This window comes from Lethenteron reissneri, chromosome 39 (assembly GCF_015708825.2).
Source record: "Lethenteron reissneri isolate LAM-NWPU_2019-01 chromosome 39, ASM1570882v1, whole genome shotgun sequence".
Taxonomy (NCBI): Eukaryota; Metazoa; Chordata; class Hyperoartia; order Petromyzontiformes; family Petromyzontidae; genus Lethenteron; species Lethenteron reissneri.
Window position 1 is genome coordinate 5,447,082 of NC_083817.1, and position 27,278 is coordinate 5,474,359.

General features: G+C 50.5%; 1 protein-coding gene across 4 annotated transcripts in view; it reads left to right on the forward strand.

The window, feature by feature from the left end:
• The window catches only part of GNG7 (G protein subunit gamma 7), a 279,379-nt gene extending 264,035 nt beyond the window's left edge, over window positions 1-15,344 (forward strand). For all 4 annotated transcript variants that reach the window (XM_061567686.1, XM_061567685.1, XM_061567684.1 and 1 more), the window contains one exon: window positions 11-15,344. In XM_061567686.1, coding sequence (XP_061423670.1) covers window positions 11-136 — 126 coding nt within the window. In that variant the 3' untranslated portion in view covers window positions 137-15,344. The remainder of the gene's footprint in view (window positions 1-10) is intronic.
• The last annotated feature ends 11,934 nt before the right edge of the window (window positions 15,345-27,278 follow it).

Here is a 27,278-nt window from a genome sequence, read left to right on the forward strand (position 1 = left end):
TCTTCTGCAGGTGTCCAAGGCCGCCTCGGACCTGATGCGGTACTGCAACGAGCACGCCAAGTCCGACCCGCTGCTCGTGGGGATTCCCAACTCCGAGAATCCCTTCAAGGACAAGAAGCCATGCACCATCCTGTGATGTCTGCACAGCTAGCAGCACGCACGCACGCACGCACACACGTACACGCGCACCTTACACACGCACGCACCTTACACGCACACGCACCTTACACACGCACGCACACGCACTTATCTGCTACACTTCTGGTCCAGCAGCCACAGCCTAATCCACGCACGCGCGCGGGGGAGGTCTGGCGGGCAACGATAACCGCCTGCCGTGACACCATTTAGCCACCCGGCGCCCAGATTTTCGAAAAACGCCCCCATTAGGTCAGTCCGTTGGCCTGTTACCAACAGCTCAGCTGACGTCTGCACGCACAGACACGCACGTGCACGCGCACACAGATACAGAATACACTCGGAGACGTACCCCGTCTAACCCTGTTAGGACGATGGAACAAGTGCTGTAAGCGAGCGCCTATCGAGGCCGTGAAAGCGCATCAGGTGGTGGTGGTGTGGTCGACGCCGCCGCGCGTGCCCGGCCGCCTTTGTCTCCCCAGTGCCAGTGTTAGATCGCACGCCACGGCAGGTGCACGTTTAAGGCTGAGTCGACCTCGGGGAGGAAGGGGTTTTTAGGTGCGATGTGCCACTGATGACTCGTCATGGCAGGCAGGGAATCGAGCCGGTGCGGCTGGGATTACGAGTGCAGCGGGTGAACCACTGCATCACCGCTCTACCACACTCTCACATACACACACACGCTCACATTCACACGCATTCGCGCACACACACACACGGGCACCCATCATTTGTGTTCATCAACAACAGCACCCCCACCTCCCCGTTCCGACTGACTGGCTGACGGGTTCGATCCACGGTAGCAAGTGTGGTTGCGGGAAGGGGGGGAGAGGGAAGGAGGGGGGGGAGGTTGGAACCTCCCTCCCCGCCTCTCTCCCATTCCAGTCGCCCCCACGCTGGCACCGCTGATGAGTAGGTATGTAGCGATGCATCGATTGGTGGGCCAGGGTCGTTTGCCACGCTCGCGGCGTGAGGGTCATGTCTGATTTGCTTCCTGTACCGTCGTCGTCTTTTTGTCGTCGTCTCCGTGCGTTGGGTTCTCGTGGAGAAACCCTGGCAGCCACTCGCGACGCAACTCTGTCACCGCAATGGGAATTTGAATAAGATCGTCATCTGCATCATTGATTAATGAATCGATTCGACCCCCGCCTCCCCCCCCCCTAATTGTTATGGGTGCCAAATCTTTTCAATGTGCCGACAAAGTTAAATTGTGCAAAGCGTGTCTGTGCGCTGTCCTGGTGGATTATGGGTAAATCATATTCTAAACGAATAAACGGAGAGAAAAAATCCAAGGATCAGCTTTGTCACCAACAAACATTCTTTTTGTTACATGTTTTAAGTCCATCGATCTTAACTATCCTTGAGAATCGATTTTTTTTCGGCGACATTCGCACCCGCGGCCGGTTTTGCCTCTGTTGGTTCTCATCAGCAACATGGTAGACCAGAAGTTTGTATTTTATTTTGATTCTCTTGACGCCCCCCCCCCACCCACCCAGATAAAGAAACGAATTATTCAGAGCCAGAGGGAAGGAAATAATTTCAAGGTATAATCGACGATCGCGAAATGTGTCGACATCAAAGAGTTCTTAATTTTGTATTGGCAATTTGACAGGAGAAAAGAATCTTTTAAAAAAATGGTCTATGATGTAACGAGAGTCTGAAATATTTTTGGCGAGGGGGGGGGGGTGAGGGGGGGGGGGCGGGAAACTGCCCCTTTCCCCCCACCCCCCACCCAACCCCCCTCTGCAGTTACCCAGTTAACCCATTCTTCGGATTGTAAGACGCTGCCGAAGGTAAGACGACGCACCCTCAAACCTGTGGCAATAAAGTCATGGCAAATCTGGCCTCACGCGCGCATCAAACTAAACTACGATTTGTTTATATATTCTTGGTTCTTTCAGTAAAGTCACGTAGAAGGGAAAAATAAAATAATAAAAATATAAAACAATAAAATTCTCAACAACGTTTCGGCCGCAACGCAAGCAATCATCATCAGGTGTGAAAAACACAGCAAGAAAATTTGACTTTACCGAAAGAACCAAGAATATGAATCCCTGTAGTCACGAAAGCTTGAAATCGAAATACGATTTGTTGATTCTCTTTGGCCAGGTGAGCCCCCCCTCCCCCCCAACTGAGCTGCATGGCTCTCGTTCAGAAGCGACCTCGCCACAACGAGAGGTAGCCTATCACGTGGACATTTCTAGCAGCCAAATATTATTTCTAATAAACCTCCCGGATTAATTATACCAAGTCGCGCTCCTAACTTTTCGCGGCGGGGGGAGGGGCGAGAAGGGTGGAGGAGGGGGGGGGCACGGCGGAAAAAGCATGCGCGTCTCACGATCCGGAGAAGGCGGCACTCTCATAGATCCATAGCGAACAGCGAGGTGGGGGGGGGGTATTGGTTGGATCTCTCACGATCGCTTTGTGACGCGTCGAGTGACGTCAGCGCGCGCGAGTGGCACGCAGAGCCTGAGCCCCCCCCCCGTGCCCCCTCCACACACCCTGGACCCGACCGCGTGGACTCTGTCATTGCTGCTGCCGCTGCGTTTGCTAAGTTGTGCACGTGGCGGCCTTGAATCGACTTCTCGTCGTGCTCGAGGAAGCCGCCGTGTGTATTGCTGTCGACCCACGCCAATTGGGCCTTCACTCCCCAGGGGCGCTACCCTTGCCACTCGGCGGCCTGCGTCGGCCGTGCCCTGTTTTTTTTTTGGGGGGGGGGGGGTCTGCCCCCAAAGTGAAGTGATTTAGACATTTTTTTTAGTTTCGTTTAGTTTTTGCACAGCGTACCCGGACATGTTCCCAGTGCCTGTCCGTCCAGCGTCCGACCGACGCATGCACGCACGCACGCGCGTCGCGCTCGGCTCCTTCGCCTCGGCGTGGTGGTTGACACCCGTTTTGCCACCCTCGTTACCGCTGTGATTGGCATCGTTATCATCACTGCTGTCAAGAAGCGGCTGGGACTCATGACTTTAGATGGCTGCTTTGGCGTGCGTGTGTGTCTGCCTGTGTGTCATTGTCTATATGTCTGTGTGTGTGTCTGTATTTGTATGCGTGTCTATTTGTGTGTCTGTGTGTTTACGTGTGAATGTCTCTGTGTGTCTCTGTGTGTGTCTTTGTGTATGTATATGTCTGTAGTTGGACGTGCCCGTGTGTGTGTAGGCCTGTGTGTTTGCCAGTGTCTGTCTCTGCGTATTATGTATGCGCGTGTGTGTGCATTTATCTGTATCGTGTCGACGCAGTTCCCTCTTTAACAAAATCCATTTTGATATTAAAACACAACAGGCCGCATGTGCACCGCAGTATCTAGCTGACAACAAGACCAGGTCTCTGGAATTAAATTGCAACAAAAAAATAGATACAATTTCTGATAACAAAAAAACAATGGCGTGCCATAACACAAGCACACGCACATTCATAACCACACACACATTCATAACCACACACACATTCATAACCACACACACATTAATAACCACACACACACACGGAAAGTCGTTCATTAATAACACAACACAAACATGCAAAGTCATCCATTCGTAACACACACAATCGCACGCACACGCTAGAAGAGTGAATCTATGTGTAACACACTCACACGCTCACCACAATCAAACAAGAACATCCATTCGTACAATCGCGCCAGATGTGATTCTGTTCTGGGCGATCGCTGCTTCAATTCTCCATCGATGGGGTGGGGGGGCTACAAAAAACTCATCGTTGGCGTTGTTCCGTAGCTGTTGGACAAACGTGGCTTTAGTTTAAAGGCCCCCCTTAAACACCCCCCCTCTGCCCCCCACCATGCTCAAGGTCCCTTCTGTTCACCGAAGGAAGACGCAGGCGGGGTTGGACCCCTCTCCCGAGCAAACACAACGCGCGCACCGCCCCTCTTATCTTTGTATCCAACACACACAGAGACCCCCACCACCACCACCACTAACACGCACACCTTCATAGCCTTCACAGACTGTTGGGGAAAGTTGCTGTCAACGAGTTCCACCTATGAAGGCAGGGCACCGGGGGGGGGGGGCACACGAGGGAGTGTGCGGATCGCCAGCACCACAACCCGACCGCCTTTGTCTCCCAAGTGGCGATGTTTTTTGTTGTTGTTGACACACCGGACCTAGCGGGGGTGGGGGGGGCTCCAGGATCAGTGCAGATAATCGTCACACGTGTCCGGTGGTCGTGAGCGGAAATCGAACTCGGGCTGCCGGGTTCGCAGCGTAGCGCGCTAACCACTGCACCACCGCTCCCCATCCGTATCTCAACAAAGACGAGCACACACGCGCGCACACGGACACTCACACCGCCTCTTACTGCATCGTCCGGGGCTGCGTCAAAGCGTAAGTTGTCTCCGTTTTTTGTTCAATTCCAATTTACGAAGCTTTAAAACTCGTGTCCACGAACGGCCCAGCGACACCGCGGACAGGGTAACAACAACAACACCAACAACAACACCAACAACACCAACAACAACAACACCAACAACACCAACAACAACACCAACAACACCAACAACAACAACACCACCAACAACACCACCAACAACACCACCAACAACACCAACAACACCACCAACAACACCACCAACAACACCAACAACAACACCAACAACAACAACACCAACAACAACACGCGTAGACCCGCGTGCTCACGATCATAAGACGCTCCGGAAAGTAAGACGCAGCCCCCCCCACCCCCCCATCCAACAAGAATCCCCTGTGCCCTGTCTCGACAGAGTAGCACAATTCCGAGCTCACGTGCACGCACCTACCGGATATTATAACTCGCACACCCCCCCCACACACACATTTGCTTTGAATACATGGGGGGGGGGGGTTGGGGGGTCTTATAATCCGGTACAAGATTAAAGAGCTGGTGTTTGTGTTCCGGGGAGCGTGGGTGGTAGTGAATGAGTAGGAGTCCTCTTTCCTTCAGCTCGCTGTTATTAGGGGAATGTGGCATTTAAACAGCTGGGGTGTGGTTGCGTTTGGGGTGGGTGGGGGGGAGGGTAGAGGTGATTTACAATTATAATTATTGTTACTATTATGATATCACGTAATTACTTTATTGGTGTTAACACGAAAGTTAAGTGGACGCATCTGTGCCGTAGCCTTGAGTGTGTTCTTTTTTTCTAAATGGGTTTTCTGTGCCATGTCTCACTTCACATACATCCACCCCCACCCCGCAATCAAACAACAACAACAACAGCAGCAGCAGCAGCCCGACATTCGCCACCACTAAGCGACGGTGACGTCACGCCGCAGGGCTTGTGCCAGGCCAGGTGCACCTCACCTTGCTTGGCTCTGTGGCGCGCAGCAAAGATGCGCGGGGATTTCCCCCGGGTTATACCCCCTACCCCCGCCCAGGCTGTTATAGGTTTAGCGGACGTGCGAGACGACGGTGATGATGGGTGGTGATGGGTGGTGATGATGGTAAATGCACCACGTGTGCACGTCCGCTGCTGTGCTACCTCCCTCCCACCCCCCTCGATTCTCGACTCGTGGTCGCAAGTTGTCTTCTCGTCACGTGCAGTCGGTGCACATTGATGTGTGGGCTGTCTCGTTTTTCACTCTCCTCTCTCTCCTGATCTCTGGCATTGACTCGACGTAGTGACGGCTGCATTAAACCACTGAGCGCTAAGTACCACTGAAATACACTCGGTAATCAAGGCATTGAAAGGCAATTCGGCATTGTGTTATGAATTATATAGTATGTGTTTTGTTTTTCGTCAAAATGGGTGTTTGGTTGGTAAAGAATCGTTTTGATGTTGGTGTTAGGATGATGCTGCCGCTCAGCATGGCGAGTCATGGTCATATTAAACCCTGTGACACGCACAGCCGAGGAGATGTCCTCATCCAGCAGTGGATTGACCAAGGGTTGTACGTGAACAATGTACACATCTGTTGCCATAGCTGCCACTGGTGAAGCCAAAGTCCATTTAGGAAATTGATGCCGCACAGCCAGTTAATCTACATGCTACATGCATGTGTTTGAGACCCGCGGTCAATTGCTCTATGTAGTCGTGCCATTCCAGACATATAAGAATATATTAACAGTTCGGATTTTGAGTAAAACAAAGTGAACTCTTAATTGTATTACCGCTCTCAGTTTGCCTATACTCCCCTGCAACGCCGGGATTGATAGATCCTCGCGAATCTCATTGATGAACTGATTGGTTTGTTAATTGATTAAATGGTTGGTTGTTTTTGTGAATAGAGTGGTTACTTGGTTGATTGATTGATTGATGGGTTGGTTGTATACTTGATTGATGGTTTGGTCGGTCAATTGATCAGTTGATTTTTGCATTGGTTGATTAGTATGGCGATTAATCGATTTATGAATTAGTTGGTTGATTAATGGATGAATTGCGCGGTGGGGAATCCCTTAATTAACGTGCCATGGTTTTTATACAAACGCGGGATGCGACGCGGGGCCTTAAACTACACTTCATGATGCTGAATTACTCGGCTCGAGAAATTGGCAAACGATAAATTCACAACAACAACAACACCACGTGAAGTCGCGGTTATTTTTCCCGAGGATGTTAACTCATCTCCTGTTTACAAGCCCCCCCCCCCCCCCCCCCCCGAGAAAGAGCGGAGGAAAGTCCACACTTCCCAATGCCGGTGCATGGACGAGCCATTGACCCATCCGATGGCCAAATTGTCAAACAATTTGCGCCTTGATTTTGATTTGAGCCTCGGTAGACAATCACTCTGCGCTGAACGCGACAACTCCGCCTGGATGCGCCACCTCGAGACGTTGCCACCTCGAGACGAATTTACAAATTCACACCGCGCGTTGTTGAGACCATCAGTGGTAAATCGCACGACGCCGACATCACGTGACACGAGTTGCTGTGTTAACCCGACCTATATGAATTACTTTGGTGTAGCCTTTACACGATAAAAAAATAAAAACCTGTGGAACCCTACGTTATTGCTAATTTCTCGGACATGTAATGATTCACAGGCTAAGATTGATGCTTACGCTCGTGATACGCGCCTGTGTCTGTAGAGCTATTGTTTTAGTGTTCGTGCCAATCGTATGTATGTGCGTATATTGTACTTCTTTCGCACCGTACGTGGCCAACCGTACTCATGGGAGGTGCCGGGGGAAGGACAAAAAGCTAAACACAAAACGCAGTTCTAAAGAAATGGATTTTCAATTCAGATGTAAAAGTGCATAGCTCCAGCGGCTTCCTAATATCGGAGTGAAGAGCGTTCCAGACGGCCGCAGAAGCGCATCTAAAAGCGCCACGCGATGCGGTGACCGTCTTTGTTCGATGGTTTGCCAAAAGCCGCTGCGGTGAGGACAGGAGTTTGCGTGATGATGGTTTTGTGCGTGATGATGGTTTGTGGGGGTTGTAAACGGAATTGACCGAGTAAATGGGGATCGGGTGGGGGGCTAATGAGAGACGGCGAGGAGGGCAATGCGAACGAGACGGATCGGAGCGGAGTTGCGTCCAGAGAAGTGGTTCTTCACCTTCACTTGCAGCCTTGCACCCCGTTGGTTCTCAATCGTTTAAAAAAAAACCTCTACAACGTTAATAAACACGTCGGGTTTGATGACACAAAGTAGGTTGTAATTTTTCGATGTAAAGCTTTCGTGACTGCAGGGATTCATCTTCTTGGTTCTTTCGGTAAAGTCACGTAGAAGGGAAATAATAAAATAATAAAAATCAAACATGATAAAATACAATTTTATTATGTTTAAGTGAGAATTGTATTTTATTATGTTTTATTTGTATTATTTTATTATTTCCCTTCTACGTGACTTTACAGAAAAAGTAGGTTGTACTTACGTGTCCGTGCTTAATTTGTCTTTTCGATTATTTACTTTAAAAAAAATTCTGCCCATGCGTGCAGCCCCTGGTTAAGAAGAAGAACCACTGGTCTCGGGCGCAAACCAGCGAGACATTTCAATAGAAAGGAGAGAACGCGCGTGGTGCACCGATGCAGGCGAAGGCGTGCAGTGCCGACGAGACGAGAAGCTCTTGTCGGCGTTGCGATCGAGGCAGAACGTACAACGCGCACGACCCAATTAATGCAAACTAAACAGACAGTCTAAACAGGACGGAGCGCGCGATATTAGACGATGCGAGTGTGAGACGGAGCCCCACGAGTCAGGCGGAACAGACAAGACATGGCAATGCCAACACGGCTGTAAAAGCGATGGGGGTGGTGATATACGAGACGGATGCTGAAAACTGAGCACGCAATTCAAAGCAGACAGAGCACAGGAGACGGGCAGACAGCAGACACTGACTGGTTGCGAAACAAAGGACGTAGAAAGATTACAGGTTCCTGCATCTAATCATCTTTTCAAATCTTGACGATTAAATAAAAACGACCCAGTCGACACGCAACGTTGTCCCAACGTTGGCTTGTGGTTTGGAACCGTTGACCAACGTTGATTCAACGTTCCCCGTTTACTCGGTGGAGGAGGAGGGGGGGGGTGATTAGTTGATTCGCCATCGGCACGCAGAGAAGAGGGACTTGAATCGTGACATGTCCAGTTGTTGGACTTGAAATGCGTCGCTCGATTGGCGTTGTGCGATATCGACCGTTGACAGCGGCCGCATGCTCATGATTTTCATTTCTGATAATGATGCCTTTCTCATCATCATCATCGCCAACATCAGTGGCTACCTTTCGCATGTTTGCTGTCACTCCCCTGTCTCTCTCGTCTCTCTCTCTCTCTTAATACTAAACAGTGCCAATTTATGCTAGGGTCCAAAACTGACAGTAGCTGGCCCCGGTTTGTGACGATTGTGTTTTATGCCGATGTCGCTGTTGATGGTCGGATTTCGGGAGGACGAGGAGGAGGTGTGAGTGTGTGTGACCTGCTTGAACGCGCAGAGCTTGCACTGTTTGTGGCTGCGTATTAGTTTGGGACATTTTGTGCAACAAATATTTGTTTTCGGGAGAGAAGGACACGTGTGAACTAAACGGAGTGCACACACGTGCACGCGCGCACACAACTACATTCGCACAGGGGACGAACACTTAGACACATTGGTGTGCACGGCGACACACACACAGGCGTGCCCTCATACACTAATACACGTACAGATACACGCGTACACACACACATGTACAAATGTCCACTGACATACATGCAATGACACACACAGGCCCAGGGACGCATACACAGAGACCCACGGACACACACACAGACCCACTGACACATCACACACAAACCCATGGACACACACAGACCCACCGACACACACACACAGACCCACCGACACACACACAGACCCACTGACACACACAGACAGACCCACCGACACATCACAGACAGACCCACCGACACACGAGTACACACACGTGCACTGATGCACACACACACACACGGGCGCCCTTCTCCGTGAGCTGTTTTTGGACCCTGAGTTTGTAACGCGGTGCGGCCAAAGCACGTGTGCAAGAGTGCACACTTGCGCGTGTGTGCGTGCACACACGTGTGTTCACGCACACGTATGTCCACGCACACGCGTTCACGCGCATACACGCACGCGCGGCCCCGCGTAAGAGGCATCTGTGGGCTGACGTGTACGCACTGCACACTTGATATTGTTTTGGGTTGTGTTTAGTTTTCTTTACTCATATATATTAAACAAGTAATTATTATAAGGCAGTGTTTCGAATCAGAATGCCATACATAATAATGTCACTTTTTGTTCCTGCTATTATAAGTATATGCCTATTAGATGCGCAAAATTGCACACACACACACGCGCGCGCGCGGACACACCTAGCACACGGGCAATGTACTTGTATGCGCACGTGTGCATAGTACACTGATCGCATTTGCTTAGTTGCCGACTGGCTCGCTCGCCCGTCTTGTTTCGCGTGAGTTCACGACAGTGTGAAACCCTATATATGTAGAAGGTGGTTCTTTGGTTGGTATAGACTCTGTGGGCTCGTGTACAACTCGAATGAAATATCGCATCCGTAAGTTTTAACAACAACAAAAAATCTACCTTTTTTGTTGTTGTTTGGGCACTGGACGGTCGTGGTCGACAAATTTACAGGTGGCGCGTAAAGTTTTTTTTTCGTGTTCATTTCAGATGCGCAAATTCTTGTGCGTACACCGCAAGGGAGATGGAGCGATGGCATCAACTCTATTCAGGTGCTGGGTTGATCGTCGCATCGCGGGATAGTGAAGGGGATGGTGGGGAGGCCTTCATTCAGCAGTGGAAGTATCATGGCTCGTTTTTTAAAATCTGAATTATCGACCCAACTGCAATGAATATTGCCCGTGAAATTTCACGGTACAAGCCTCTAACAGAAACCTCCCCCCGACCTTCTTAAAGCGTCTCCCTTCGGTGGAAATTCCACATTTCTATGGCAGTGGCCAAATCCTCGATGGAGCGACTGCTGTTGACCTACCACAAAGCAGTGCCAAATTGTTGCAGCCTTGTAAAGATGATTGGCCTTGTTAAATACGCTGCGTAGTAGTTAACTACATCAAGTCGGGCTTAACGCAAATGTGATGTTTAGCTTTTATGGCAGATCAAGCTTTTGGCTGGCAGGGATTTCTCTTTTTTTTTATCAGCGGCTGTTAACCTACAACGCGTAATAAACCAAAATGCAGTTGTATTAACATTTATATTGTTACAAGATTTGTCCACCAAAAGTCCAGTGCATAAGCTGTTTTCAACGCGCCGTTTGACGAACTGCGAAATGGATTAGTGGTCTCATGACCGTGTCTGTCTGCTGTAGCCGAGGTGGCGGTGGTGATGATGTGGGAGGAGAGGTGGGGGGGAAGGAGGAGGAAGAGGCAGTCGAGCTAAAGTTGTTCTGCATTTGTCTCTTGAGTACTAGATCAGACGCTTGCTTATCTCTAAACTATCCAGAATATTTTACAGCAAAACCTCCTTCGTTTAAAGCATTTTACACCCACGTTTTTAATTTGCCGATAAGTGTGCGGTGAAAATTGGTTCATTACGTTGAATTCGGCTTAATTGCCTGCGGGTGATAACGCCGATGATGACGTTCAGCAGCTGTTCTGAAATTTTCACGAATAAAACATTTAGCGAATCAGAGTTGCGAATCAACCACGAATGCAACATTATTAATCCCATCTAAAAAAATGACGCAAATCTTCACGTGTGTCAGCATTGGCGTTGTTAAACTTTGTCGCGTTAACTATTCGAAACGCGACCTTTGTGCCAATCGCAACGGCACTTTAGCTGTCACGTGATGGATTCCGCCTCTGCGATTGGCTGTGGAAGTTGATTTCCACACAAAAGTTCGCCAGCCAATCGCGCTCCTCCTCCCCACCTCGTGCCGCGCCGTCGCCAGTGCGGGAGACGCACCGCGATTGGCTGTCGCGTCCCGGCGAGTTGAATATTTTAAACCAATCATTGGGCTCGCTTACGGAAGCGAGGTTAAGGAACCCTTCACCCACCCTCCTCCGTTGCGTATCAGTAGAGGTTGTCACGATTCATCGATGGATATCGATTCGCATGGATTCTTAACACGCATACATCGTATCACGCGCACACGAGTCTGTTATTCCAGTTCATAATACTTGCTGTGCCGTCGGTTTGTGTGAGTCGCGCAGCCACGAAAGGCCGCTATATTCACCACTGTTCAAAAGTAATTTGACCATGGATGATCCTTGTAATGGAATCACCACGGTGCGAACATTTTTCGAGAAATTGCACGAATCGGCGGTCGCTGTGAATCGTTACAACCCTGGTGACCGGAGCGCGTGACGGGTTAATTCATGTTGGAGTCAGTGTCGCAGTAGTTAAGTAACTTGATTACGATTATTATGATTATGATCACCTATGATGGTATTCCAAAAAAAAAAGTGTCATATTTTCTGTGTTCTATTTTTAAGGGGTGGGAGTTGGAGGGGGGTGGCTGGATAAACTTTCCTGGCCACCGAAATTGAATTCCCCCATCGACCTATCAGCCAATCGGAACGCGTCCCTGTGCGTAGCCTTCACCCTCGCATCTTGACGTCACTGGTGCAACCGCGTAACCCCGTGTGACCCCCCGCCCCCCCCAGCTCCAGCCAATGGTCAATGTTTTGAGAACGAGACGCAAATATATTAAAAACAGTCGCACCGATGTTTAGTATTTTGCAGAGGCCATAAATTCCTGTGTGTTACCCCCACAACGTAGACTAATTGTGTTTACACGTCAGGGGTTGCTGTATTATAACTACGTGTCATAAAAACACAACATTCGGTGTGAGCCTGAAATGACTCGATCGAAGGCTATTTGACATCGGCTGCGGTGACCGCGTTGCCTTGGTCGTCCTGGCCGTCGTTCAATTACCTCGATTGGGAAGAGATGTGTCGTCGTTCGAGGCTGTTGCGGAGTTTGTAGCGGGGGTTTGATTCGGGAAGACGCCGTCAAATTGGTTCCCAGTGTTCACGAGAACGCCAATATGTCGACTCGTAAACGTGGCGCCTCGAGTAAAATTCATAAAGACACACACACACGTACAAAGACATGAGCACGCACATTCACACACAGGCACACGATTATCAAGGATGTGTTTTTTGTCGGATTCATGCAAAAATTTAAATCGGAGAATCGGGCCGAGATATTTTGATGATTCGAAAATATATTTAAGCAAACATTTGCGTCGGATTGATCCGAAATCTTGACATCGTATAGACCGATCTCACTTAAACGATGTTGCACCCTCAAATTATCTTCCGAAAAGCGGCGCCACTCGGCATCGGGTGACGTCACTTTTGTTCGCACTAAAGGCGCGTGACATTTTTGTAACAATGCGAAACGACCCCAAAATCTTCAGTAAAATAAATTAAATTAAATCCTTACAAATTGCGAAAATCTCACATCTGAAATGTTACATTCTACAATTCACCCCGAGTCAAACACAAATGTACACGTGGACAAGACAAAGACAAAGATCCCCCCCCCCCGGTACAACCTGAACCGACTTTTTGGGGCAAGTGCTGTTAGCGAGCACCTACACACATCCACACAGACTCTCAATTGGAGATCCGTACACACACGTACGTACACACGCTGGCGCGCGCGCGCACACAAACGCTAAAATTCCCAGGAGGAATTAAACCCCCTGAATCCCGACACGTGGGTTACGCAGCACAGTGACGTCACGGTGGTGGTGGTGGTCAGAGCATCCTCTGTGCCTCGTAAAATCGTAACGGTTCCCAAGATGTAAAACAGAACTCGCTGTCGCGGGTATAGAGCGAGAGAGACATCGGCTCCGATTAAATCGACAACCATTCACTTGCATACGGACGGGGTTCGGCCCTTTATCGATCAACTGCTGGATGAAGGCCTCCTCCACCACGTGGTGTCGCGCATGGGCAGAAGCTTGGCCATGCTTATCTGGTTGGCGAAGATTACGGAACCTTACAAAACACGCAATCGGCTCTTATCTTGGAGCCACGATGTCCAGGGCTGCGCTGTTCGCTACGAGTTGAAAGCTTCGTCAACGATTATTTAAAAAAAAAAAACATGTCCTGTTAAAGTTCCGTAATTGGCGTGAATTGACAGCACTGTTGTGACATCATTGTGACGTCATCATCATCATCGCCGTACGTTCTCAGACCGCGTGCAATGACGTCACGGCAATGCTGTCGAGTCACGGCCCCACGGTTTTATCGACCGACACGATGTGACGTAGAATTTCGGTTTTTGCAGCGTGTTTAATGAGACGATCGCTTTAATGGAGCTCCGTGATGGTGAATGGAGGTGTTGATCGATGGATCGCCATGCGCTCTGCGGACATCAAAGCTGAAAAGAGAATGGACAATTACAATTAGGGGGGGGGGGGTTGAGGGGGGGGCACGCTAAGCACCAGGGGCGAGGCGGGGGTCAGGGCCTGTCTGTCTGAGTTTGTTACGATCTGGGTTAGTGGCGTTGTCTCGTTAGCTGTGCTACTCGGGTTTGGGAAATGGTCTGGTCGGGTAGTGTGGTTTGGGCTAAAGGTCGGGTTAGAGTCTGGGTAGGTGGTGCATTAGGACTAAGGGTAGGGTTAGAGTCTGTTTAGGTGGTGTAATTGTGATAGGAGTAGGGTTAGAATCTTGCTAGGTAGAGTATTAGGGCTAGAGGTAGGGTTAGAGTCTGGGTAGGTGGTGCATTAGGACTAAGGGTAGGGTTAGAGTCTGTTTAGGTGGTGTAATCGTGATAGGAGTAGGGTTAGAATCTGGCTGGGTAGAGTATTAGGGCTAGGGGTAGGGTTAGAGTCTGGGTAGGTGCATTAGAGATAGGGGTAGGGTTAGATTCTGGCGAGGTAGTCTATTAGGACTCGGGTGAGAGTCTGGGTAGGTGGTGCATTAGGGCTAGGAGCGAGTCTCTGGTACGGACGTTTGCTACGGGAAAGTTATTTCCAGGGTGGAGTTGGCTGGCTTGTCGGGGTCGGGACGAGTGTGTGAGTGCCGATGGTGTGGTGAGGGCTGGAGTCTGGGTGGCACTGAGCTTGCCCTGACCCCACACGAATGTTATCCCTGTCCCACCTTGGGCAGATTTTGGCGTTCCGTTATCCATTCACTCTTCAGCGTTGGTGTCTGCATCACGCGAATTCAGAATCAGGATATGTGTTTAAACTGGAGGAATCCGATGAGCTGTAAAGCTCTTTGTCACATGTCCAGCAGCAACCCCACAAGGCCCAAAGCCATGCACGACCCCTACCTCTGCCCCCCCCCCCCCGCTCCGAACCTGCCCCCCGTTAATTTTTTTGATTAACCAGTCGCCAACAGCAGTAGCAGCAGCAGCGATATTCGCGAACAGAAATTTACACCGGCAATCAAACAACACTTTTGATATACTATATATTATACACACACACACAACTCTCTGTGTCTTCTCATCAATTAATTGATTGATTGATTCACCCATCCATTCATTCATGAGTTCACCGCTCACTCATTCGTTCGTTCTGGACGTTTTCTGCCCGTCGTGTTCATCGGTGAGTCCGCTCTGTGGTTGTGTATCTGTAGATACAGTCAAACTCATGTAAGACCGCGTGTCTAGTAGCGTTAATAGATGCTGTAAGGAGCACGTGTTATTAAGTATAGCTCCCCCTCCCTGACTCTCTCCTTCCCTCTCGCTCTCTCTGTCGCTCGCTCTCTCTCTCTCTCTGATCTCCTCTTTCTCTGCCGCTGGGATTATCGTAACATGTTGGTTTTTTTTGGCTTGATTTCGGTATTTTTTTCTTTTCTCCCTTTGAAATAAATAACTTTAATAGTACTCTGGTGTGGCGTGCTTTGTTGTGACTGCGCGCGCGTCTGTGTGGGTGTGTGTGTGGGGATACGTCTCGATAGGGGCCTCGGCAATTTTTTTCAAATAATAATAAGAGCCATTTCCTTTTGTGTATTTTTGACTCAAACATTCTTAGAGCCGCATCACACGCATAGAGAGAGAGCTACTACGTGTGTATACAGAGGTGGGACAAAGTCATTGTTATGCAAGTCCAAGTCGAGTCTGAAGTCATCAAATTCATGACTCGAGTCTGACTCGAGTCCAAGTCACATGACTCGAGTCCACACCTCTGGTGTGTAATGAGCGACTTCCACGACACGTCGTGTAGAGCAGGGGTCCCCAACCCCCGGGTCGCGGACCGGTACTGGTCACGTGTCCTGTTAGGAACCGGGCCGCACAGCAGCAGGAGGTGAGAGCGGTGAGTCCGCACGTGGCCTGCCCCCATTGTTTTATTATTTACCACTTCCATCCACGCATCTTTCCCCCACTGCGCACTTGTCTCAGTCAGAGTCTTGGTAAGCCCACAAGCTGCTAACCCCTAGTAGCCAACATGAGTAAAAATAACAAACGTCGCTGGAGAGCTTCTTTGAAAAGGGGGAAAGACCCAATGATGAACCCCCCCCCCCTCCCCCGGTCCGTGAAAAAAATGTCTACAACGAAATCGGTCCCTGGTGCCATAAATGTTGGGGACCGCTGATTTCGAGCAGTCCACAGCTGGGACATTTGTTGGCACCAGCTCACCGCGTGGGCTTCCTTCTTGCTTGCCTGTCGCTCTTCAGAGCATTTCAAGTTGAAATTATTATGAAACACAAAATGGTAAGCCCACAGGCTGCTAACCCCTAGTAGCCAAAATGAATAAAAAACAAACGTCGCTGGAGAGCTTCTTTGAAAAGGGGGAAAGACCCAATGATGAACCTTCCCCACCCCTGTCCGTGAAAAAAATTGTCTTCAACGAAACCGGTCCCAGGTGCCAAAAATGTTGTGGACCGCTGGTGTAGAGGGGGACTTCTTCTTCATTACTCACACTGGGCACGACACAGGCCAACACGTATTCCTTGTCACACCGAGTACAACACGCGGCATTCACGTCTCCTCTCCTGGCTACACGCGCAGCTTATCACTCGGCGTGGTCCCACCGAACCCACGCAGGAGATCTTCCACGTGGCCGTACGACGGAGAAATCCGATGAGCTATGAAGCTCTTTTTCACATATGCCCAGTCGGGACGGGTAAGAACGTCGCAACAACAAAGAGTATAGAAACACAGCAGGTATATATGGCAGATTACAAACACATCTGACTTACACCATTGGAACCTCATTTGCCAGTAAAAATATGATAATTGGTTGTTTACCCTTCTATCTGGCAACAAAACTGACACCTTTTTTACAAGGAGTCATGTTTACATAGACCACAATACCTGCAGTTATAATGCATCACACACGAGACAGCTTTCCTTAGATCTATCTAAGGAAAGCTGTCCTTAGATCTATCTAAGGAAAGCTGTCTCGGGTGTGGACCAATCAACTTCAAGGACAGTGCACATTATCAGAGTTATGTTTTTGTTTGCATTATGACTGCAGGTATTGTGGTCTATGTAAACATGACTCCATGTAAAAAAAGGTGTCAGTTTTGTTGCCAGATAGAAGGGTAAACAATCAATTATCACATCTGACTTAATGAAACAACATAGGTGATGGAATAAACTGCGTCTGTTTGGTGGGTTTTTATTTTTAACCTCCTGGGTTATTCTACAATTCTACTCTCCCATTTCTATCGACACCAACACAGTCGCATCGCGTCTATGGGAAAGTGGGGTCCGATCTACGACGGGCTGTCCAGGAACGTCGTGAAAGCGGGGACCGCCTCTAACTCCACTCTCGCGAGGGATCTTCGTCTCTGGGTTTAGACCCGTGGACTTGAGCACAGCCGTTGACCGCCACTCAAGGCGAGTCAACGCCTTGCATCCGATTGCGGCTGCTGCATCATCATGCCCCTGCATTCCACGGAGGTGGTAAAAGTTCGGTGATTGCCCAACCGTCGATGTCTGTTTTCAGAGCGGGCTTCACCTGCATCACCGCAGCGAACGCGGTACAATCGCGCCGGGGCAACAGTGTTAACAACAACAACAAAGCAACCGCTTCGTTTACGATTGGGCCATGAATGGGGAGTGGGGTGGGGATGGTAGTAGCGCCACGAGTGGCGGGTGAATATCACCAGAGCCGACACTGACCAGCGTGGCTATATGAAGTATGGTGAAACGGCGAGGTGCAGTATCAAGTTCAAGTGCATTATTCTTTGGTTCTTTCGGTTAAGTCACGTCTAAAGATAAAATAATAAATTAATAGCATATTACGACGTTTCGATTGCAACACAAGCAATCATCGTCAGGCATAAAAGAAATAGCAACAAAAATCTAACTAGAAAACTATAGACAGACATACAAGCAGACAGTCCGTGACTTTACCGAAAGAACCAAGAAGATGAATCCCTGCAGTCACGAAATCTTTAAATCGAAATCGTTAATCATGTTAGAATTCATCACCAGCCATGATCTGTCCACTGCTGGCCGAAAACCTCCCCCACGCGTCGCCAATTTTAATCGTCCCGCGATGCGACAATCCACCGAGCAGCAACTCGTGAGACTCACTCCGTCGCTCCATCTCCTGCCGTGCAATCTACGAGACGAGACTCACGGAGCGGGCAATGCCGCTTTGGTCCTTGTCGTCACACACGGGGAGGGAGGGGAGGGTGGTGGTGGGAAGGGGTGCGGCTGGGCCAGGCTCGTGTGGGGGTTTGCAGCCTGCTCCCCCAGAGTCCCATGAGGCCTCTTTAAGATCCGCTTCGTGACTTGAAAAATATTGAGGGTTGTGTGGTTCATCTTCTTGGTTCTTTCGGTAAAGTCACGTAGAAGGGAAATAATAAAATAATAAAAATAAAACATAATAAGGTTGTGTGTGTTTTTTTACCGAATTCTAATGGGTTTTTGTTTTATCTTCTTGATGTTTTAGTACCATTAACGCAGATTCAGAATCTCTCGCCCCCGTTAACAATATATCACCGCGAGGCACAGCCCAATTGAAATATCGACCTGAAGTTACGGGGCCCCCCGCCCGCCTTTGTTGGGGCCAGAAAAGTGACCGCGTCTTTGTTTTCTTTCCATTAACGCCCCAATTACTCGAGGGGGAAGGGGGGAGGAGGTTTCGCAACGAGTGATAATTACATTTCCCTGCTGCGTGCCGACAATTTCAAAGCGGGCGATGATTAACTCAGCTCGTAACGGCCGACAGCTCTGCAGGGAGTTGGGGGAAGTCTTTGGGGAAGTTTCAAACGCCGAATAATCTGGGATTCGTGTGCACCCCTTCCCTATAACCCTGCAACACGGGCACCTCCACCGCCTTCCGTTCTAACACCGCCACCCCCACCGCTTTCCGTTCTAACACCGCCACCCCCACCGCCCACCGTTCTAACACCCCCCACCTCCACCGTGGGGCCGTTGCTGCGTCCTCCACTCCCTGCTCCAGGGGTGAGCCGCGCTCTGCCGTAGGATCGGACACGACCGCTCCGTCGTGGGGCTCACGAGTTTGGTGCTCCGTCGTGGGGCCCTGGCCGATTGCTCGAGGTTCCTGGCTCTACGGTGGGGATCGTGGGATTAACTCCGCCGTGGGGACCTCGCGTTCAGTTCGTTGTCCTTCCCCGCACCTCCCATTGGCCACGCTTGGCTACGTACGGTGTGAAAGAAGTACATACGGTACGTGCACACAGAGATGCTCTGCGTTAGCGCCCTCAAGGGACAGCTCCGTCGTGGGGCTCAAGGTGATCAAATTCCCTGCAGAGCTTCTGCTCCGCCGTGGAGCTCGGGGTTTCTGCTGCACGGTGGGGATCACGAGGTCGTCTCCGTCGTGGGGATCATCAAGTTGGTACCCTGCGGGCTGAGCGTCGCTAGATGATTGCTCCACAGTGGGGACGAGCGCGAGGGGCCCCATCATTTAATGCGAAGCCATCAGTGTCACTGGGGAGGGAGCGGAGGGGAGGAGAGGGGAGCGGAGAAGAGGGAGCGGAGGGGAGGGGCGGAGGGGAGGGGGGAGCAGAGAGGGGGGAGGGGGGAGCGGAGGGAGCGGAGAGGAGGGGGGGCGGAGGGGAGGGGATGGAGCGGAGGGGAGGGGGGGCGGAGGGGAGGGGAGGGGGGGAGCGGAGGGGGGGGGGAGCGGAGGGGGGGGGCGGAGGGGAGGGAGCGGAGCGGAGGGGGGGGAGGGAGCGGAGGGGAGGGAGCGGAGGGGGGGGAAGGGAGCGGAGGGGGGGGCGGAGGGGAGGGAGGGGAGCGGAGCGGAGGGGGGGGAGGGAGCGGAGGGGAGGGAGCGGAGGGGAGGGAAGGGGAGCGGAGGGGAGCGGAGGGGAGCGGAGGGGAGGGGAGGGGAGCGGAGGGGAGGGGAGGGAGCGGAGGGAGCGGAGGGGAGCGGAGGGGGGCGGGGCGGGCGGTCGTGATGGACTCCCCGGGGCGAGCACGCGCGAGCAAGGTGAGCGGAAGTTGAGAGCGGGGTCGTGACGAGGGGTGGCGGTCTGGGTGGGCGAGGGGTGGGGGATGTGCAGGGCGGAGCGGTGGTGGGGCTGGTTGATTGTTTATCGCCAGAAGTTGGTTAACCAGCAGCCAAGGGGAGCACCTCTCCGCCCGCAGTCTCGAGGCGCGTTGCACGCGACTTGGGCAGAGTCCCTTTTTAAGGCACCGAGAGTGGAATTTGATCTTCGTGACCGAAATAATGAAATGCAATTCTCAGGCGCACGCAGATGGCCACGCGCTCGCTCCACGTGTGCAGCCACATCCTGTGCACGCCCACCCACCAACCACGTGCACACACATACACAGGTTGCTTCAAAATTAGTTTCAACAGTTATATCTTGACTTAAAGCTTTCGTGACTGCAGGAATTTATATTATTTTGGGTCTTTCGGTAAAGTCACGTGGATAGGTTCAAATAAAATGACAAAAATAACCAAGAATATAACACTTATATTGTTTTATAATGGGAAAAGAACGGATAATACATTGTAAATAGCTCCAAAAAGTCAAAAAGAGTCCCCACTTGTTCGCCGTCAATGTCAACGCGTGCCTGGAATCTTCCCCAGGTGGTCTCCAGCGTCCAGCAGGGGCATTTCTCGCGGTGTTGTTGTTGCAAATTCTCAGAAGTGTGAACATTTTTTTAAGCAACCCTGTAAATATATTCTTGGGTTTTTCGGCAAAGTCAAAGAAATAACAAAAAACTACGACATTTCGATCGCAACACAAGCGGTCGTCTTCAGTTTCTTGTAATTTTTTGTTATTTTCTTTGAACCTATCGACGCGACTTTACCGAAAAACCCAAGAATATGAATTCCTGCAGTCACGAAAGCTTTAAGTCCTGTATATATATCCACACACACACACACAGGGGCAAAGGCTCAGCCCTGCAATGTCTCGCTCGCTCCACTGCTGGGAGGATTACCCCTTCATCAGAAGGAGCTCTAAGCGAACCCTCTCGCGAGGTGCTAGTGGGTGTTTCGCCGGGGGGTAATTGACGCGAGTTCTCACGCCGTGTCACGCCGCGCCACGCCATTCACGCACGGCACGCTCACCACGTGCAAATGGACACCCGCACACAAGAAGACCAAGATCCCTCGTGTAGCCTCGAAACAGACTGTAGGGGCAAGTGCTGTTAGCGAGCAGCTATGAAGGCCGGTGACGGTACACGAGGCGGTGGGTGGCCAGCACCACGCCCGGCCGCCTTTGTCTCCCCAGTGGCGATGTTTTTACACACCGCACCAGGTACTCATTTGAGGCTGAGTCGACCTAGGGGAGGCCCAGAGCCGGTTCAAATAATCGTCACTGGTGTTGGCCGTGAGCGGGAATCGAACTGGGGTTGTTGGGTTCGTTAGCGCAGAGTAGCGCTAACCACTGCGCCACCGCTCCTCGCTGACACCCATGCACCCACACGGGCACTCAAAAAAAAACCCACACCCACGCACGGAGCGGTTTCCTGTAAAAGCATTGCAAATCAGCGCAATTTCTTCACTCGAGGGTCCACGCTCCCCGCTCATTTCTCACCTCGATCTGCTCCCCCCCCCTCTCCTCCCGCTCACCCCCAAGGGGACAGGTCTGAGCAAGCGTGAGGTGGTTCCAGCCTCCACCACCACCACCCATTCGCATTGCATGCCAGCCGAATGCAACAGGTGCTCGCTAACAGAACTTGCCTCCATGGGGCTAGGAAGCAACATCGGGAGGGAGGCGGAGGGGAGGGAGGGGAGGGGAGGGAGGGGGGAGGGATGGAGGGGGGGAGGGGGGGGAGGGAGGGGGGAGGGGAGGGAGGGAAAGGGAGGGAAGGGAGGTAGGGAGGCAGGGGAGGGAGGCAGGGGAGGGGAGGGAGGGAAGGAGGGAGGGGAGGCAGGGGAGGGGAGGGAGGGAGGGAAGGAGGGGAGGGGAGGGGAGGGGAGGGAGGGAGGGAAGGAGGGAGGGGAGGGGAGGCAGGGGAGGGAAGGGAGGGAAGGAGGGGAGGGAGGGGGAGGGGAGGGAGGGGGGAGGGATGGGGGAGGGAAGGGAGGGGAGGGAGGGGAGTGAGAGGGAGATCTTTGTCCTTGTTGGTGAATGACAGGGGTAGTAAACTAGCTCATTGTCAGTCACGAGTTTGAGCCGCGACTTACGACTTCCAAGTTCGGAACCGAAGTGGAGCGTGGTGTGACGACGGCATTGATGCACGCACGGGTCGTGTGTGTGTGTGTGCACGGTCAGATCCCCCCTCAAGGCCAACACCGGTGACAATTATCTGGACCGGTCCTGGGCCTCTCCTAGGTCCACTCAGCCTCAAATGAGTACCTGGTGCAGTGTGTAAACATCGCCACCGGGGAGACAAAAGCAGCCGGGTGTGGTTCTGGCCACCCGCCCGTCCCTGCCTTCATAGGTGCTCGCTAACAGCACTTGCCCCCAAACAGTGCTGGATTATCCTCGTAGCAAAAGTAGCTACATATGTAGCTACATATGTAGCTACATATGTAGCTACGGGCCCCGCGCTTTCAAGCTATCAATTCCGGTTCAGTGATTCTGCACTTGCTCTATTACTATAGTACTATAGCGCCTTCAACTTTTATGAACGACTGGGTGTTCAAGGTTAGCGATTTGTCGTATTATCTGTCTGTATAGAAAATGAGAAAATACAATTATTTTACTATGCAAGTTAAAAAAGTTGTGTTTTAATATTTAAGTGTTTTTTTTTTAACTCGGGCCCCTTTGTAGAATATGCTACATGCCTCGCCCGAGCTTCATCCGACACTAGCCCCAACATCCTGTTAATGCTGCTTATTCGCGTGTATCAAGTTCAAGTTCATTTATTAGGTATAGCCCTGTGAGCCATTCGGCTCTTGAATCGGATGCAACCGCAACAAACAAAAAACAAAAACATGAACAAAAAAACATCTTCAAGTGAATATGTGACTGAGTGCAAGCAGAAAATACAAGAAAAGACAGCAAAATATTGCAGAAAACACACCGTACACCAACGCTGTGTGCAAAAATCCCAGTGGGATGCAAGTCAAACAACCAACAACAACCACAAGACTATGTACTACAACAAACAAACATGGCTAAACCAATTCGATTTAAAGCTTTCGTGACTGCAGGGATTCATCTTCTTGGTTCTTTCGGTAAAGTCACGTAGAAGGGAAGTAATAAAATAATAAAAATAAAACATAATAAAATAATTCTCACTACGTTTCGGCCACAACGCAAGCAGCCGTCCTCAGGTGAAGAATGTTCTTCACCATTATTTTATTATGTTTTATCTTTATTATTTTATTACTTCCCTTCTACGTGACTTTACCGAAAGAACCAAGAAGATGGCTAAACCAATACACTTTTTCGAAATCAATATCCTGGGTATGATAAACGTAGCTCCAACCCCTTTCTGCACCGCGTGACATTTCTCCCCGTAAATGCCACAACACAAGTCACTCGCTTACCGCTGGCACTGATCTGGGTCATCATCACCGTCGGAGACAAAGGCGGCCAGGGCGGGCGGGCGGGGGGGGGCATGCGTCACGCTGTTGGCTTCGTCATCCTGGTCTCGTGCTGGGTTTGCCCCCCCCCCCCCCCATTTGGAGAGGTGGTCGCTGACTCTGTGCACTCTGCCTGCGGGCGGCAGGAGCTACCGCGAGCTCAATGGGAGCCTCTGTGTGTGCGCGTGTGTGTTGTGTGTGTCTCTCTCTCTCTAAACACAAGTTACTAAATGTGGCTTTTTGTTTCGTGTTGACGCCGCGAGGGTGACGGCGCTCTGTGTTGGACCCTGACGAATCGTGCACGGGATTGTCGTGGGATGTTGCAGGGTTTATGCGTCAATGTGGAAAGGGCATCTCCTAGCCTGCCCCCCCCCCCCCCACTCTCTTACACCGCGACCTTCAGCCCCCTATTTTCCAACACAATAATCATCACCAGCAGCATCATTTATCGATGATAATGAACTTTGAAGTGAGTTTATTTTTTACGAGTGATGGTGATGATGATGATGGTGATTATCATGATAATGCCCTGCAATATTAATGTGTATTAACCATCACCGGCTAAGGACTGTTAAAAGGAACACACTTTTACTATATATAAAAATTAAGAATTCATATTTTGTTTGTTTCTGCAGGCCCGAACGAGTGCACGTAATTCAGGAACACAGGTGAACACATCGATACCCGTTCTGTGAATAAAAGCGTTATTATTGCCTTTTTTGCACTTCGGTTTTTCCCTATGATTCCAAACTTATGGGACCACCCTGCATAACGACGCTCCTAGTAGTGCGCTCATCACTGCGCCACCGCTCCTCGCAAGCTACTGCCACCACCACCACCGCCGCCGTAGCGATTCACCCGCGTTGGAATTTCTCCCTGTGCCGAATCAAAAAAACATTCGCGGTTTTCTCCGAACTATTACCTAACCGGGGAGGGCACCCACCTCCGTCACCCGTTGCCGATGTATTTATTTAGCTAGTTATTTATTTATTTGTTCACTCACGAAGAAACTAACGCAGCAAGTTTTATTTTGCCTGGAGATGCATCCTGAGACTCATCTCACGCCTGGAGATGCATTCTTAGACTTATCTCACGCCTGTGACTCGTCATCATGAGCAGACATGGTTAATCCACTGCTGGATGGACGAAGACCCCTCCAGGATCTTCATTTGTCCTGGAGGAATCCGATGAGCGATGAAGCTCTTCGTTTCACAGACGTCCAGTCTGGGCGGGTCAGAAAGTTACAACAACACAAACAACAACAGCAACAACAACAACGACACAAACAACGACTGCAGTGCACAATGTGGAAAAGGCAAAGCAAGTCACTAAGAACACAAACGAGCAAGAACTAAATGATATAAAAGTTACAAATTACATTAGTGCATCAATTCGTGCGGACTATTCAACGCAATAAGCAGACGCCGGTCCACACCCAGACAACACAGCAGCCGCTCGATTAACATCGAACTATCGATACACGGGAGTGCAGCCCACCGACGCAGCTGTTCAGGAGGCTCGCTGGCTGATGGACCCTAGACGTTGTCTGCGGTTGGCTAAATGGACCCGTCATTTACGTAACGCTCACACGCAACAATCCGCCAAGACCACATCGTACATTTCGTCCACCGCGCGATCTGCTGAACAACCTTTATTACTAATGCAGCGGAGTGTCCCGCCGAGACTCGGCGGCTCGTTTCGATGAAGACAAACATCTAAGAATACCGATTATGTAACCACGGGGGTATTTATACAGGCGGGCGGGGAGGCGGGCGGGAGGGGTGGGGGTGGGGGTGGTGGTCCTCAGTTTCTGCCTACGGGTGACATCAGTGGCGAGTGATATGTAAACATTCAGAATCAGTCTTGATTTTATCCTGGAGAAATCGGTTGAGCTAACAAGCTATTTTTGTTCTCACAGTTATCCATCCATTATCCATACATCTTTTACCCGATTGCAAATCAGAATGCATCTCCAGGCGTGAGATCAGTCTAAGAATGCATCTCCAGGCGTGAGATGAGTCTAAGAATGCATCTCCAGGCGTGAGATGAGTCTCAGGATGCATCTGCAGGTGTGAGATGAGTCTAAGAATGCATCTGCAGGTGTGAGATGAGTCTAAGAATGCATCTCCAGGTGTGAGATGAGTCTCAGGATGCATCTCCAGGTGTGAGATGAGTCTAAGAATGCATCTCCAGGCGTGAGATGAGTCTAAGAATGCATCTCCAGGCGTGAGATGAGTCTAAGACTGCATCTCGAGACGTGAGATGAGTCTAAGAATGCATCTCCAGGTGTGAGATGAGTCTAAGAATGCATCTCCAGGTGTGAGATGAGTCTCATGATGCATCTCCAGGCGTGAGATGAGTCTAAGAATGCATCTCCAGGCGTGAGATGAGTCTAATATTGCATCTCCAGGCGTGAGATGAGTCTCATGATGCATCTTCAGGCGTGAGATGAGTCTAATATTGCATCTCCAGGCGTGAGATGAGTCTAAGAATGCATCTCCAGGCGTGAGATGAGTCTAAGAATGCATCTCCAGGTGTGAGATGAGTCTAAAAATGCATCTCCAGGCGTGAGATGAGTCTAAGAATGCATCTCCAGGTGTGAGATGAGTCTAAGGATGCATCTCCAGGTGTGAGATGAGTCTAAGAATGCATCTCCAGGTGTGAGATGAGTCTAAGAATGCATCTCCAGGCGTGAGATGAGTCTAAGAATGCATCTCCAGGTGTGAGATGAGTCTAAGAATGCATCTCCAGGTGTGAGATGAGTCTAAGGATGCATCTCCAGGTGTGAGATGAGTCTAAGAATGCATCTCCAGGTGTGAGATGAGTCTAAGAATGCATCTCCAGGCGTGAGATGAGTCTAAGAATGCATCTCCAGGTGTGAGATGAGTCTAAGGATGCATCTCCAGGTGTGAGATGAGTCTAAGAATGCATCTCCAGGTGTGAGATGAGTCTAAGAATGCATCTCCAGGCGTGAGATGAGTCTAAGAATGCATCTCCAGGTGTGAGATGAGTCTAAGAATGCATCTCCAGGTGTGAGATGAGTCTAAGAATGCATCTCCAGGTGTGAGATGAGTCTAAGAATGCATCTCCTGGCGTGAGATGAGTCTCATGATGCATCTCCAGGCGTGAGATGAGTTTAAAAATGCATCTCCAGGCGTGAGATGATGCGTACGCGAGCTTTCGATGCGTGCGCAGTTACGGATGTTGTCGGCGGAGTGCATTCTAAGAATTCCTATTTTTAATTTCCTAGATGTCCACTTCTCGGCAGGCCTCTCCCTTGCAATAAAACAAATTCGATCACATTTCAGTGTCTCGCGGGGGTGATGGGTGGTCGATATCTGATCTCCCGGTTAAATAAAGGATACTTATAAATAAATGATACGCTCACCTTTCTCCCACTTTTGTTTTACCAAACCCACCAACCACCACCATTGGAACCTCCTTTGCCTGTAGAAAAATATGATAATTGTTTTTTACCCTTTTATCTGGCAACAAAACTGACACCTTTTTTTTACAAGGAGTCATGTTTGCATTGACCACAATACCTGCGGTCGGAATGCAAACAAAAAACACAACTCTGATCATGTATGCACTGTCCTTGAAATTGATTGGTCCACACCCCAGACAGCTTTTCTTAGAGCCTAGTCTCACATGGTGTTGGACCAGATGACGCCAAAAAGCGCACCGACCACCATCACCAGCACCAGCAGTCCATCGAACTGCCCATCGTCCTCCCTCTGCACCAGCGTGGACGGCACCCTCGTGGTGTTCACCTTCTGAAGCGCTCGCTCGTCACCGTGGCGTTCGCAATGAACACCACCACCACCACGTGACTTTTCTTTCGAGTTGTGCGCGGTGCATTTAGCACCACAGCGCGTGGATTTGTAGCGTTTATCTGTGTTGCT